This window comes from Eptesicus fuscus, chromosome 10 (assembly GCF_027574615.1).
Source record: "Eptesicus fuscus isolate TK198812 chromosome 10, DD_ASM_mEF_20220401, whole genome shotgun sequence".
NCBI classification, from domain to species: Eukaryota; Metazoa; Chordata; class Mammalia; order Chiroptera; family Vespertilionidae; genus Eptesicus; species Eptesicus fuscus.
The window spans coordinates 34,759,997-34,776,792 of NC_072482.1; the positions used below are offsets into that span (position 1 = coordinate 34,759,997).

General features: G+C 44.7%; 1 protein-coding gene across 2 annotated transcripts in view; it reads right to left on the bottom strand.

Moving 5' to 3' along the window:
- The window catches only part of SLC17A5 (solute carrier family 17 member 5), a 68,373-nt gene extending 54,593 nt beyond the window's left edge, over nt 1–13,780 (bottom strand). The window contains exon 1 of one of the 2 annotated variants that reach the window (XM_054722197.1): nt 13,573–13,780. In XM_054722197.1, coding sequence (XP_054578172.1) covers nt 13,573–13,663 — 91 coding nt within the window. In that variant the 5' untranslated portion in view covers nt 13,664–13,780. The remainder of the gene's footprint in view (nt 1–13,572) is intronic. The other variant, XM_028156201.2, reaches the window with a different exon arrangement.
- Nucleotides 13,781–16,796: the final 3,016 nt, after the last annotated feature.

Below are 16,796 nucleotides of genomic sequence, written 5' to 3' on the forward strand. Positions count from 1 at the left end.
ATTGGGTGGGGCAGGATCTCAGGGAATCAGCATGGTAGGATGAACAGTATGAGCAAGGTTGATGGAGACTCAGATATGGCAACTGCCTTTTAGCACTGTGGCATGGGAGGTCTCAGCAGAGGAACAATGACCTCTGTCACTACTTTTGTCTGGGAGAAAGCTGTCTCCCAGTTCTTGCTCTAATGCCAGACAATTTATTTCCTTCCCGTATGTCCCTGGATTTTTTCAAGCTACTGCCCAAGTGATAGAGCTCAGAGGGAGTAAGTCTGAATAAGTCCATGCGTGGGACCTTTAAGAGGAACTATTAGGGGCAGAAATAGAATATTGGAGACTAGCTGTAATTATAAAAATATTAATCATGTTCTGTTAACCTTGATTATTTTGTTCTAATTAAATGAAGCACATTCTCACCTAGCTAGGAGTTGTATGCCTCAGGGACCTAGGAGTCAACCTTGGACCTGGGAATCAATCTTGGATGCAGTCCACTCTCATTGGAGAACTGCTTATTATCATGGAAAGATTAACAACCTTATTAACTAAACAAAGGAGTCCCACCCCAGTCTGCATTGCCTACTTCCCCATGCCTGTAATACTCATTTTGCATACCCATTCTTATTTCTTTTGCCTACTTCCCCATATAAGTTTTGTCCTACCCAATATAAGCAACTGGCTTATGGGGAGTGTAGAGCAGATTTTCATGGATGACCTGCTGCTCTCCCATACTGCTGGCAGTATTGGAATAAATGCGCATATATGATTCAACCCTGTCTCTGCTTAATTGGCTCAAGTAGTGACAGACACTCCAGACCCCTTGGTTGTCCAGTTTCAGAACTGCCTGGGACTCCAGCAGCCTCCATGTCACTCAGCAACAATCCCTGCTGGTTTTTACAGCCAGAAGTTATGAGGATGTCTCTTCCCAGCTTTGAAACCCTGGGCTGGGGGCCTGGTGTGGGGCAAGGACCCCTCTCTCCTCTGGGGGCAGCACCTCCACACTCTAGATGTCCCTCTGGATTAAAAAAACTCCAGATGTGGGTGTCAAACCAGCCTGTTCCATGACTCCGCTCCTCCTACCAGTCTCAATGTGGTTTCTTCTTTAACGCTCTAGTTGTAGAGCTTCCATTCACCAGATTTCAAGTGGTTCTGAATGATGGTTGTTCTGAATTTTAGTTGTAATTTTAAAAAAATATGTTTTTATTGATTTCAGAGATGAAGGGAGGGAGAGAGAGAGAGAGAGAGATAGAAAAACATCAATGATGAGAATCATTGATCAGCTAGCTGCCTCGTGCATGCCCCACACTGGGGATCAAGCCCACAACCTGGGCCATGTGCCCTGACCAGGAATAGAACCGTGACCTCCTGGTTCATAGGTCAACGCTCAACCACTGAGCCACTCTGGCCGAGCTAGTTGTAATTTTGATGTGGTTGTGGGAAGATGTGAGTATTGAGTTTACCTGCATCACCATCTTGGTTCCTCTATCTCTTTTTTCTTCTTTTATTGAGTCTCCTACTCAGAAATCCTGATGTTTTCACGGACCTAGCCTCAATCGCTTATACATTTTTGAGAGTTCCAAGGTTTTTGTACTTATTCAGACTGAAGCATTAATAACTAGGGCATAACTATATTTCCTATTTAATAAGAGTAATATGCAAATTGACAGTACCTCTGCTACACCCACAAGCCACACCCATCAGCCAATCTGGAGCAAGTATGCAAATTAACCCAACCAAGATGGCTGCAGCCACAGAGAGAGCAGGAGGCTTGGGTTTCCCCGGCAATGGAGGAAGCTAAGCTTTCTGCCTGCCCTGGCCTGCCTTGGCCTCCACTTAAGGCTACAAAGCTTCAATTATAGAAGATAAATAAATCCCAACAAAAATGGCGGCAGCCACGGAGCTGGAGCAGGAGGCTTGAGTTGCCCCCGGTGATGGAGGAAGCCATGATTCCGCAGCCCTGGCCTGCCTCGGCCTCCGCTTAAGGCTACAAAGTTTCAATTATAGAAGATAAATAAATCCCAGATACCAGAGCCTCTGCTTGGGTCGCTGGGGGGCGTGGCCAGCCTGCAAACCACCACAGGCCCCTGGCCCAGGCCGCCCCATGCCCCAAGGGAACCCCCACCCTGATCCGGGACACCCTTCAGGGCTAACCAGCTGGCCCCCACTCATACACCAGGCCTCTATCCTATCTAATCCTATCTAATAAAAGAATAATATGCAAATTGACCATCACCCCAACACACAAGATGGCTGCCCCCATGTGGTCAAAGATGACTGCCCCCAAGTGGACACAAGATGGTCACCACAAGATGGCCAGCAGGGGAGGGCAGTTGGGAGGGACCAGGTCTGCAAGGGAGAGCAGTTGTGGGGGATCAGGCCAGCAGGGGAGGGCAGTCAGGAGGGACCAGGCCTGCAAGGGAGGGCAGTTGGGGGCAAGCAAGCCTGCAGGGGAGGGCAGTTAGGTGTGACCAGGCCAGCAGAGGAGGGAAGTTGGGGGTGACCGGGCCTGCAGGAAAGGGCAGTTGGGGGAGGACCCAGGCCTGCAGGGGAGAGCAGTTGGGGGGGGGGGAACCAGGCCTGCAGGGGAGGGCAGTTAGGGGTGACCAGGCCTACAGGGGAGGGCAGTTAGGGATGACCAGACCTGCAGTGGAGGGTAGTTAGGGGCAAACAGGCTGGCAGGGGAGCAGTTAGGCATCAATCAGGCTGGCAGGGGAGTGGTTAGAGGGGTGATCAGGCTGGCAGGCAGAAGCGGTTAGGGGCAATCAGGAAGGCAGGCAGGCGAGCAGTTGGGAGCCAGCAGTCCTGGATTGTGAGAGGGATGTCCGACTGCCTGTTTAGGCCTAAATGGGCAGTCGGACATCCCTCGAGGGGTCCCAGATTGGACAGGGTGCAGGCTGGGCTGAGGGACACACACCCCTGTGCACGAATTTCATGCACCAGGCATCTAGTAGATATATAATAATATACTACAATCCAACTCACTTTTCCATAAACCCTCACACAGTTAAACAACTGCTATCATTTTTACTCTTTGCAGATTTACATCTTTTAACAGAGAACTTTTCATCTGGTATTCTTGACTCCTTTTTCAGGAGTACAGCTATCAGATTATGGCAGCACTGCCATAGTTAGATCCAGACCCATGAGAACTGCACTTCCAGGATCCATTTATGGTGTCTGTTACCGAAATCTAGACACATTTGCTCTCTGCTACAACCAAATGGGCAGTGGTCTGGTTAAGGACAGACTGAATATTGCAAGGCATGTTTAATAGAACACTTTTTTTTTAAATCATCATTTTGTGTTGGACAACAATACATAGAAGTCTGGATGGGGACTCATAATCTAGACAAATTTGGGCTATTAGACTGTATTACTTGGAGTAATTTATAGTAAGAAAAATCTAGATTTATATGCAGTCTGTTTTGCAAAGTTCATTATCTACTTCAGCAGAAGTGACAAGATGCAATTTATGGTTTAAAGAGCTTCTCTGGCCCTGACTGGTTTGGCTCAGTGGATAGAGCGTCGGCCTGCGGACTGAAGGGTCCCAGGTTCGATTCTGGTCAAGGGCATGTACCTAGGTTGCGGGCACATCCCCAGTGGGAAGTGTGCAGGAGGCAGCTGATCAATGTTTCTCTCTCATTGATGTTTCTATCTCTCTATCCCTCTCCCTTCTTCTCTGTAAAAAATCAATAAAATATATTTTTTAAAAAAAGAGCTTCTCTGGTTACTGTATGGAGATTACAAAGGAGAGAAGTGTGAATCGTGGTAGGGAATGCAGACTCAGGGAGATTACTTAGGAACTATTGTAGTTTTCTAGGTAAGAGATGAAAGTGGCTTAAACTAGAGTAAAGCAGGGGCAATGGAGAGAAATGGGCAGATTTGAGCTTTGTATTAGATGTCGGAAGAAGTAAAAGGGAGGAATTAAGTTATTATTCTCTTACTCTAAATAATATTTTATGCTATTCTGATTTGTAATGCTATTATCCCATTACATCCTTATTTAGTTACTTTTTTATTGTATATTATTAGTTTCTTCCACATGTTTCTTGATTTGGACTCTGACATACCTTATAATGTGATTAAGATGTGAGGCTAAAAGCTTGGGAAGTGAATGATTTCAAATTATTAGTGATACTACTTGAAAATATGATGTAGAAGTTGTGGTTCAGACTACTTCAACTTTTGGGGGCATGGTCAATAATCAGAAAATAAAAAGCCAACACAGATGCCACAAAGTATATGACTATGAGGTTTTAAGAAATATTAAAGACTAGAGGCCTGGTGCATGAAATTCATGCACGGAGGGGGGTTGTCCTTCAGCCCAGCCTGTACCCTCTCCAATTTGGGACCCCTCAAGGGATGTCCAACTGCCCGTTTAGGCCCGATCCCTGGGACATCCCTTTCACAATCCAGGACTGCTGGCTCCCAACTGCTTGCCTGCCTGCCTTCCTGATTGCCCCTAACCGCTTCCGCCTGCCAGCCTGATCACCCCCTAACCACTCTGCTGCCAGCCTGTTTGCCCCCAACTTCCCTCCTCTGCCGGCCTGGTCACCCCTAACTGCCCTCTCCTGCAGGGTTGATCACCTCCAACTGCCCTCCCTTGCAGGCTTGGTCCCTCTCAGCTGCCCTCCCTTGCAGGCCAGGTGCCTCCCAACTTCCCTCTCCTGCTGCTGTGGTGGCGATCCTGTGTCCACATGGGGGCAGGATCTTTGACCACATGGGGGCAGCTATATTGTGTGTTGCAGTGATGATCAATCTGCATAGTACTCTTTTATTAGATAGGATAGAGGCCTGGTACAGGGGTGGGGGCCAGCTGGTTTGCCCTGAAGGGTGTCCCTGATCAGGGTGGGGTACCCTTGGGGCGTGGGGCGGCCTGAGCGAGGGGCCTGTGGTGGTTTGCAGGCCAGCCACGCCCCCTGGCAACAAAAGCGGAGGCCCTGGTATCTGGAATTTATTTTCCTTCTACAATTGAAACTTTGTAGCCTGGAGCAGAGCTAAGCCTGGGGCTCCCTCCGAGGCTGGTAGCCATTTGTGTTGGGGTTATAATTGAAACTTTGTTGCCTTAAGCGGGTGGGCCCGGCCAGGGTGTGTGGAAAGCTTTGCTTCCCCTGTTGCCAGCGGCAACCCTGGCCTGCTCTCTCAAGCTCCATTCTACCGCCATTTGTTTGAATTTGTTTACCTTCTATAATTGAAACTTTGTAGCTTGAGTGGAGGCTTAGGCCTGCAACGGCTGGCAGAAAGCTTGGCTTCCTCTGTTACCTAGGGAACCTTGTTCTCTGTGGCTGTAGCCATCTTGGTTTGGGTTAATTTGCATGCTCGCTCTGATTGGATGGTGGGCGTGGCTTGTGGGTGTGTCGGAGGTATGGTCAATTTGCATATTTGTCTATTATTATATAGGATAGATGGTCATATCTTTATAAAAATGGTTGATTACAAATCAGAAAAATTTTATTTCAAAAAAGTATGGTGATAAAGCAAAATGTGCTTGTAAATTTGGATAATGTTTGAAATTGGTCCAATGAAAGCATGCTTGCATGACAAAAAGAACATAATATCCACTGAGCATCTGACACACTGAAATCAAGTTCAAAGCAAAATCATGCTTGCATATCGAACAGAGCACCCAGCAAAGCAAACATCAGCTTCTCAAATATGGTTTAAACTTAGGAAATGTGAAGTGGCTGAAAGAAAACAGGCTAACTTAGAATAAAGCAGGCATGGGAATGAACCTCAGTTCTGATTTTCACTGGCTGTATATCTTTGGGGAAGTTATTTAAGTTTTCATTCTCAGGTTTCTCAGCTTGAAAATGAGGTGACCACCATCCACCTCACTGAGTTTTGTGTGATTAAATAAACTACTGTAGAGCAGTATAGTAGGCACTCAGTAAAAGTGAGTTCCTTCCCTGTTGACCCTGGAGAAAGTTATACCAATAAGATATACGTGTGTAACAAGGGATAAAAGAATTACATTAATCTGCGTGGTGTGTGGCAGGGAGCGGGGAGGGGCGGGGAATCAGGTAAGTCCCCTTGGAGAAAGTACATTTGCACTGAGTCTTCCCCAATGAGCAAGAAGTCATCAGACAGGTTAGAGGAGGTAAAACAATGTAAGCAAAAACAGCAGTATGTACAGAAGTGAGGAATTGAGAAAGTCAAGCAAAGGAAGAGCAGAAAATTTCAAATAATTTGACGTGGCTGGACTATGATACTGTAGTAACTGTGAGGGGGAAGTGGGTATTGAGTTTAATAACAAAAATAACTAATATTTATTGAGTACTTACTAGATTCCTGGCACTACACTAGTCCAAGTGTGTTTGCTTATATAAAGATTAACTGAGCCCTAGCTTGTGTGGCTCAGTTGGTTGAGCATCGTCCCGTGTACCAAAAGGTCTGCACCAAAAGGTTGCTGGTTCATTTCCTGGTCAGGGCACAGAGTAGAGGTTGTAAAGTTCCCAGTGAAACATACAAGATTGCCAAGTGAGTAGATACCCATACAAAATTGGCAGGAGCAATCTGCCCTAGTGTGTGACCTTAAAGAAATGCACACCTGTGCTCAGAGGTAGTCACTGGGAAAGAAGACATGGCACTGAGATGGAGGTGGTAACAACACAAAGGGCAAGGGAATTTCGAGTACTGGCAAGAAAATAGAATATAAAAGCTCTATGAGGACAGGAGGAAAGGAAGTCATTAGACATGTAGAAGTCCAGAGAACTGAGGGGACATGGTGTTGGATGAGAAGTCACTCAAGAAAATGGCAAGAAATACTGTAGAAGATGGAGGGGTGTCGGATGGCAAACCTTTGATGAACAAAGCAAAGTGCCAGGAAGTGGGTACAAGACACAACAATGTAGGGCAAAAGGCATTGAGAGTGCAGGGGTTCTTTTCTAGAAGCATCAATGTGGAATAAAGAGGCGTCAATCTCATCAATTAACACAAGGCTAGAGAAAATTGAAAATTACCACTTCGTGAGAGAGCAGTGGAAAGTGAGAGTGGTTCCAGTTGAGGAGAGGAGGTACAGGTGGTGAGGCAAGACTGGTGGAAACCCGAGGATGTCAAGCATTTATTCACGGTGGAAGGATTTGACAGTATGGAGGTGTGGGCCTGGATGAGGAGCATGTGAATACTTAACAGGGCAAGGCTGAGACTGAGGTGGAAAACCAGTGGCGAGGGGCACTGACGCATGCAAAGATGAAGGCTTTCTCTAGATGAGAGTGGGCACTGGATCTAGTGAGCCTCCTTGGCCAGAGAATTACATTTAAAAAGATTTCCTATCTAAATAGATATCAAAAGCTTTGCTTTTAAAATGGGTAATATACAACTGGTATTACCCTGACTTATGTTTACTTAATTCCTGATAAATCCTTATGCCTTCCTAGCTCCCCAATCAATTTCCATTTATGGTTGCTCCTCACCAGCACATCAGACCTTATATTTTAAGCTAGAAAATCATAAGTTCCTATAGAGCATGACAGTGAAGAATGGGACCCTCATTTTGTGGATTCCTGGTTCTCTGAGGAATATAAAATTCAAATGGTCTTTTTATTTATCATGATAATTATGATAATGATACTAATAGTAAAATAACATGTGGCAAACACTATTCTAAGCACTTTCTATTAGCTTATTTAATACTCACAATAACCCTATGAATCAGGTGTATTATTTTCCCTGACTTATGGATAAAGAAAACACAAGAGATTAGGTAACTCACACAACTAGTTAGTGTACCTGGGATTGGCTATTAGGCACTCTGGCTCCAAATCCATGCTCTGCCTTTAAGCACAAACCAATTGTCTTAGAAGCCCTAAGCTTATTTCTTCAACATGAATGAGCTCATTTTTGGTGCAACAGTATTTTGAAAATGCACTTAAGTGTATATAAGACACATCTCATTCATACAAAAGTAAACTTTCAACTGGTGGAAAAGGTGAGGAATAAAGAATTTTCATGTATGGGAGGGGACACTTTGCTCTTCCTTACCTAATTCCCTCCCTTCTTTCTACCTAAATAGCTAGAAAACTCTATAGACTTCCTGTTGTTTATCAGCATTGAGCCACCCTTCCCAAATCATTATTGGTGTGCATCTCTGAAATCTGCTGACCTAAGTACTAAAGAAATACTTGAGAGGCAAACCACAGTAGGGTTACTGAGAATTTTGTTATATCAACCTGAGAGGTATTAATTCTTAACACCAAAGAATCATATCCTAATTTTAGCTCCCTCAATAAAGAAACACTATTCATAATTTAAAACCATGTCATCTTATTCCTAGTGAAATGGAAAACTTTCAGTTTTGTTAAGGATCAAGTAAAAATGAAGCATTTTGCAAATAGGAATTTCTCAATATAACACAAATGTGGCAGTGTTGTGTCAAGGAAGGAGGATGGGATTAAAATCCAGAATTCAAGTTAGTCACTAATAGAGTTTCATGCAATCATTAGGAACTTAACTTCTTTGGCCCTCAGGTATCTATATATATAAAAGGCTAAGTGACTGTCTGTCTGTCCGTCTGTCCGATTGACCAACCAGCCGGTTCATATGATGCACGCTGGCAATTTAAAAATAAACATTGACTCACGCATGTGCGATACATTTAAAGCTCTTGCTGGTGCCAATCGCACGCATGTGTTTCTATCTGTCATTGTCGATCATAAATTTGGTTGACACTTCTATTATAGAGAAAGGGTGAATAGCAATATTAAAATATCTCTTCTAATTAATTTCCTTTCAGTGTGCACGAATCCATGCACCGGGCTACTAGTTTATGTATGAAAGGATGTGCCAGTAGGTGGTAGTTGGTTTCTAAGGTCTGTTAAGTGCTGTATAATTTTATAACTAATATTTTATCAGCTTTTCTCTTCTGAAAAACAAAACCATACACTTAGGCATAGATGAGGTACAGCTAATTTCATTATCCGTTTGTTCCAGAAACAAACATAAAAGATAAATAAAATGTATGCAAACATATGGAAAGAGAAATTTTTAGGACTTCTAAAGACTTACTCCTTCAGGTACCACACCTAAAAAAACTAATTCTGAATTGTGGAGGAGTCTACACTGTTCTATAATGTGACTAATGCCAGGCCCTCTAGCTGGACCGGGCCAGAATGGAGATTGCTTATGGCAAACCCCTCTTAGAGACAATCTGATGGTAGTCGATGTTCTGATGTAAATCACCACCCCTCCCCTGCCTGCTGCTACATGCTGGCTCCTGGAAGAGGCCATTGTCCTCACTCAGTCAAGGATGTAAAGCATTTGTACCTGGACTGGTCACTTACCAGTACTAGTGACTATCCTGTCTTGTTCTGTATAGTTCTCCGGCACATGCCAAGCAGTGCAGGGATTCATTTAGTCTCACCAAACGTGCCACATATGTAAGTTTCCCTTAATAAATTCTTAATGATCAGAGTGGAGTGGCAGCCTCATTCTCTGATCTTACTCTGTCCTGCACTTAAGGAGGTCGATTTTCAGGCCGGGACCTTTCCCTGGGTCTCTATGTATTGATGTGGATGGGAAACTTTTTTTCTAAACATCCTTATTTTCATGAAAGTGCAAAGTGAATATATATAGAACATAATTTAATGAAAAAAATGTACAAAAATCCATTGTTAAATTTCAGAAAAAGACATGAAAAAAGGAAACAATTCATTTTTCAATTGCAATAAACTTAACAAAGGAAGTGAAGAACTTATACACGGAAAACCATAAGACATTATTATGAGAAATTGAAGAAGACAGAAAAAAATGGAAAGATATAATACCTGTTCATGGAATGGAAGAAACAACATAGTTATAATGGCCATATTACTCAAAACAATATACAGATTCAATGCAATTTCTATCAAAATCCTAATGGCATTTTGTAAAGAAATAGAACAACAACAAAAATCATCAGATTTGTATGAAACCACAAAAGACCCTAAATAACCAAAGCAATCCTAAGAAAAACAAAGAAAGTCAGAGGTATCACACTCCCTAACTTCAGATTATATTACAAATCGACAATAATCAAAACAACATGGTGTTGGCAGAAAAACAGACATTCCAGAAAGCTTTAAGGAATGAAGACTGACAAACTTGAAAATATTTGTACACAAAGATATATGTACCCCTATGTTCATTGCAGCATTTATTCACGGTGGCCAAGACATGGAAATAACTGAAGTGTCCTTGATAGATGACTGGACAAAGATGTGGTACATGTATACAGTGGAATACTAAGCCATAAGTTGAGATATTGCTATTTAGGACAACATGGATGGATATTGAGAATATTATGCTAAGCGAAGTAAGTCAGATCGAAAAAGTCAAGAACCATATGATTTTACTCACGTGATACAAAACTGAAAGCAACATATGAAGAAACAAGACAAACAAACGAAAACTCAGACACACACACAGAGACAATAGTATGATGGTTACCAGAGGAAAAGGAGGGGGGAGGGAGTTAAGGGTAAAAGGGGTCAAATATATGATGACCAAAGGAGATCTGACTTTGGGTGATAAACATACAATGTAATATACAGATGATGCATTGTAGAATTGTGCACTTGAAACTTATGTAATTTTGTTAACTAATGTTGCCCCAATTAATTTAATAAATGACATGGTTATGGATTTGATTACAGTGCAATTAACATGGAACCCAGTCCTTTCTGCAAAACACAATATTCCTAAATAACCAATTATAGTTATAAATGAAAGCATATCAGAATTTATAGACTCCTGGAGATTTTACATCTATTTTAATAATTTGCATATGTAAATAGAATATAGCTATTATTTCTTTATTTGACAAAGTTTCCCATGTACCTTCAGTATAACATTTTCCTTTGTAAGAGAAAACAAATTCTTGAGGCATTCCAGGACCTTTTGGAATGACCTAAAGCCAATTCTAGAAGTCCTAAATTAAAATACACGAGGATGAGGAGGGAGGTTAATCAGTTAATAACTGATTGAGGGCAACCATTGATCTACTTTCTGTTATTACAGATTAATTTTGCTTATTTTAGAACTTCATGCTGATGGAACAACATGTTAATATGGTATCTTCTTTTGCTCAGTGTTTTTGAGATTTGTCCAGATTGTTATATGTGACAAGAGAAAAATTCTGAGATGTCCTAAATTAAAATACACAAGGATGGAGGAGGAAGGTTTATCAATTAATAGAACTGGGGGCAAGAAACCAACGAAGACAGCTCATATTCCTAAATGTATGTTGAAGCTATGAATCAACTCCTAGGTGGCTATTTCATCTCATCTAAAAAGATAGGCCACCACCAGATAACTTGGCATGCTGCTTATGCATAAACTCTCTGGACTGTTGCCCACAACCAATCCAAAAGCAATAAACACTTCTTCCTTATGGACAATACACTTATCCCCAAACTAGCCCTGAATCAGACCACTACCACTTCAGCCCTTTATTTTTTCATCCCCGAAATCACTGCATAAAGGAGCCCTATCAATGCCAGGACAGCCGGCACGTCTGTCCTTCCCACCTAGCTCTATTGCTGATGGTTTATTAGACGGTATGTCCCAGGACCCGGTCCTTTTCCTGGTTAGCATATTGCTCAATAAACCCTTCCTTTCAGAAAAACTTTTGGCCTGGAAGGTTATTGTTTAACATGTATATGAGTAGTTTCTTTTTATTACTGAGTAGTATTCCATTGTAGGGACATACCACAATTTGTTTATCTGGTCACCTGTTGATGGATACCTAGGTTGTTGCCAGTTTTTTATTATTAAAAACTAGTAGCCCATTTGCAGGAAGAATCCTGCAAGCGGCCGCTGCCGCCACCGTTGCAGCCACGGCCGCCTGCCCCACCCCGCCCCGCCCCAGCTTTCCCTCCGGCAGCCACCTTGCTTTCCGCTTTTCCTCCCTCTTCCTTCTAAGTTGTCTTCAGTCTTCACTCCTCCCTCTCTCAGCGTATGCAAATTAACCGCCATCTTTGTTGGGTAATTTGCATACTTGCCCTGATTGGCTGGTGGGTGTGGCTTTGGCTGGTGGGCGTGGTTTGGGTGTAGCGAAGGTGCGGTCAATTTGCATATTACTATTTTATTAGGTAGGATAAAGCTGCTATATTATGGTAATATATGTTTAACTTTAAAATAAATTGCCAAACAGTTTCCAATGTAGTTGTAACATTTTACACTCTTACCAGCAAAATGAGAGTTCTAGTTACTCCATGTCTTAGTCCACATTTGGTATCTTCAGCCTTGTAAATTTTAGCCAGTCTAGTGGGTATATAGTGACTTGTTGTGGTTTTAATCTGCATTTTCTTGACAACTAATGATGTTTAATATCTGATCTAAAATTTTATACACATACACACACAGAAATATCTCCTCCCAAATTGCAACAGACTTTAGTAGTCTCTAGGGAATATTTTTATTATGACATTTATTTCTGTATTTCCATACTAGATTATTTTACAGAGGAAAACTATAGAAATCTAACACTATATGCCATGGGGCGGGGCGGGGGGGGGGAGGGATCAATTTATGGAACTAAGTCCAACTCCCAGGAAATACATCACTGTGGTACACAAGCTCCCAGCTGCCAGATGGAACTATATAATGCTGCCACCTCTACTGCTGCCATCTGGTAATGTTAAATAAAAAAAGATACTACAGGACTATACTGTTCTTGGTCAGGGAAAGTCAAATTTCTAATTCAACGGTTTCTTATGCACACTTCTTTGCAACGACCGAATGCACGCCAACTGTTTTGCTCTTTAGTTTTAATTACTTTTCAAGAAGTTTCATTATAGAAATATCAAGGAGCACAATATCTTAATCTCCCCCCTCTCCCCCCATTCAGGGAGGATGCGTTGTGAAGTATCCCCGTTTCTATTTGTTGCCAGACCTTTGGCAAGTTACCTTGGAACTGTATAGATATATCTTGAGGATAACCCAACTGTTTCCTAACTTAAATGTCAAGACGGAAATTAACAGTGCGCAGCGCTTTTAATCTCTGGCTGCACAATTTCAAGATATTCGCCGGGTTATGCGATAATTTCCATCCGCGTCCTCACAAATATAAACCTCCTTTTTGGCCTCCCTTCCTCGCCCAAGGAGCTACCGGCCCACAAGCTGGCAGACGTGCAGCTGCGGAAACCGGGAGGGACAGGGAGGAAGAGCCAGCAGCTCTGTCCAGCCGGTCGATTTGCAGGTTTCTCCCCCGGTTCGCTCTTCCACGGGGTCCTCCGCCCGCCCCTCGGCCTATTGATGTCATTCATTTGTAGGTTCTCCCCCAGTTCCCTCTCCCGTGGGCTCCGAACATCGCCAGGAGCCCAGTGCCGGCGGCGCCAGCAGTGCCCCGCCCGGGCCCCGCGGGGCTGCCCTGGCCGAGGTCCCCCTCCGTCCACCGGCTGGACCTGGCCTCACGGTTCACGCCCGCCCCCCCCGGGGTCCACAAGCGGGTTCCCCTGTCCTCGCGACCCCGCCCGCCTGGCTCTCCCCCCCGACCGCGCCCGCCCCTCGGCCGGAGCAGCTCTGGCCCCACAGACCGAGGGCGGGGGGACTCCCTGCTCCGAACGGCCGCCCGCCCCGAAGCCCACGGGTCGCTCCGCGGCTCACCGGCCTCCGCCTGCGGGGCGCCCTGCAAGAGGGGGGTACTGTCCGAGACCTTCTCGCCATCTGGGGACTGGCCGGGAACCGGAGACCTCATGACGTCTCCGGGGAGCGGGTGGCCGATCTACCGGCTCCGGGGTAGCGCTCGGGCCCGGACCGCCGAACCCCGGGGGCAGCCCCCGGCCTGGCAACGCCCCTCAGCCCCGTCCGGTCGCCGCGGTCCCGCCCCGAGGCGGCCGCGCTGACTCCGCCCCCGCCGCCATCTTGGCTGTGGGCGACTGGGCAATGGGGAGCGGAATTCTGGGAGCGGGGGCTGGGGGGCGGGGTCGGCGCGGCTCGGGGCCGGCGGGTTCTGACGAACAATGCGCTGTCCCCCCGCTCTGCCCTGGAGGCTGACGGAGGGCACTGGAGTCGCGCACAGTGAAGGAGAGTGTTCGGCTCGAATTTAGGAAGTGGACGGTGTACCTTTGACGTGCATGCATGGGCGGCAAATGGCCAGGAATATCAGCAGCCCTGCTACTGTCTCCCTGGGACCGCATACTGTCCCTAAAGTAGCTTTTGAGAAGGAAAAAGTCCATAGAGACCTGTGGAGTCCCATGAAATTGCCGCTTTTCTAGGTCAAAACCACCCAGTGTCGGCAGTTCCATAGGATTCCCCCTGGTTGCAAACAGCCTCCCCTGGTATTTGCTGACGCAGAAAGAGGAACCAGGCAGGAGGCCCCGCTTGTCTTGGGGGGCTGGCGGGGGGGTGAGGGTGGGACAGCCCTGGGGCCTCTGTCCTGACCATCAGTTATTGTGGGTAATAAAGATATGGAAGGAAAAGGGGGAAAAAAAATGTGGTAGATGACCTTGGGGAGTTCCTTGTGGCCAGGGAAGACTTACAAGCCAGTAATTCAATAAACCAGATCAGAGGTTTGGTGAGGTCCGCGTGGAGAACAAATGGGAAGGTCACCCTTGCCCCACAAGGAGGGGCTGGGATTGGTGAAGATGCCCCTAACCTCCAGATCAGTCAATGCTAGGAAAGTTATCAAGTTTAAACAACCAATCAAGCCTTGTTTCTCAGTTATTACCATGTAGATCTAAAACTCTCTTGAGGGAAGGGGTTCCAGCTTTTCAGGAGCCTTGTAGAGCCATGCCGCTCAACTTGAATATGCATGAAATCACCTGGCAGGTCCTTTTAAAACGCAGGTTCAGATGTATCAGGTCTGGTGTGACAATAAATTTTGTGGGTCAACGTGGAGGGTGTTTTTGGATTTAAAATAGCAAGTTTTGGGTAAAGGAGATTGCTTTCTTTAACTTGGGTAGACTGCCATTAAAGGGCCCAGTGGGACAAAAAGGCCAACTCTGAGCAAGGGGGCGTTTCCTAGCAGACTGCTTTCAGACAGCCTTTGCACATACCCACTTCCTTCCAGAGAGATAAGTATGGAAAGGGAGGGGAAGAAAAGAGTAACTTCACAGGGCGGAATGCCTGGCAAACACTGTCTCAGGCATGTGATGAAGTTTAATGTCACCAGTGATAAACATCAGTGATAAGTTACGTGGACTACACACCTCCTGGACCTCCAGGCTGGTGGCCTGCATTGTAGACTTGGATTTGCCAGCTTTGATAATTGCATGAGCCAGTTTCTCATAATAATTCTTTTCACACCCCTACATCCAATTGGTTCTGTTTCTCTGGAAACCCTGACTGGAACGTCTGGGGTGGGCTGAGATTCTGACAAGTTCACCTGTGACCACATTGTGAATAGTTATAGGTTATAGAGGACTTGGACCAGGGAATCAAGATTCCAAGAGATTTGAAACATTTCAAACTAGGGAAGATCCTTTTTCAAAAATACACTTTTTATTTAAAAGTTTTAGGTTTACAGAAATGTTGCAGAAATAGTATAGAGAATTCTCATACTCTGCCTAGTCTGACCTGATATGCTCTTACATTGGTATTGGTCATAACTAATTAGCATATGTTGATAGATTATTATTAACTGAAGTTCATGCTTTAGTCAGACTTTTTTAATTTTTACTTTTTTTGTTCTAGGATCCCATTCAGGATGTTACATTACATTTAGCACCTGTGTCTTCTCAGGCTCCTCTGTGATAGTTTCTCAGACTTTCCCTATTTTGTTGACCTTGACAATTTTGTACCGTACTGGTAGGTTTTGTAGAAAGTCTCTCAATTTGGGTTTGTTTGATTTTTTTAAAATTATAGTTAGACTGGGGTTATGTGTTTTGAGGGAAGAAGACTACAGAGGTGGTGTCATTCTCATTATATAATTGCAGGGAATGTGCAGTCCATATATGATATCACTGATGATTATCACTGGTGACATTAAACTGCATCACATGCCTGAGATAGTGTTTGCCAGACATTCCGCCCTGTAGTTACTCTTTTCTTCCCCTCCCTTTCCATACTTTTCTCTTTGGAAGGAAGTATGTGTTGCCTCCACTTAAGGGGTAGGGAGTTATGATCCACCTCTCTGAGGGGCAGAATTCTTTTGTATGGGAGATTTGTCTATTTTCCCCCAGTTATTTATTTATCCACTCATTTATTAATATTGGTATTGACTCACAGTTATTTATTCTATACTTTGGTTATAATCCAACACTACACTATTTATTTTCTTGCTCAACTTGTTTCAATTAGGTGATGGGGAGCTCTTGTAGTTGACTCCTGTGTCCCTTATACATGCCCCTATTGTGTTTTTTGAGTACTGCCATACTATCCTATATTATAAAAGCCTAATATGCTAAGTGTCCGGTTGACCAGTCAGCCATTCAATCAATCAAAGAATAATATGCTAATGATATGCTAAGGCCACTCAACTGCTCACTATGATGTGAACTGACCACCAGGGGGCAGACAGTCGACTGGTTGACCAGTCGCTATGACATGCAATGACCACCAGGGGGCAGAAGCTCCAACCGGTAGGTTAGCTTGCTACTGGGGTCCGGCTGATCAGGACTGAGCGAGATGGGCCGGACATGCTCTGGAGTCCTCCTGCTGTTCCTCACCAGCTGGCCAATCTCCCACGTCCCTCCCCGGCCCCGATCGTGCACCAGTGGAGTCCCTTGCCTGGCCTGCACCCTCTCACAATCCGGGACCCCCTTGGGGGATGTCGGAGAGCCAGTTTTGGCCCAATTCCATAGGCCAGGCTGAGGGACCCCACTGGTGCACGAATTCGTGCCCGGGGCCTCTAGTATGATATATTCAGATGCTCCAGGTTCATTCTATAT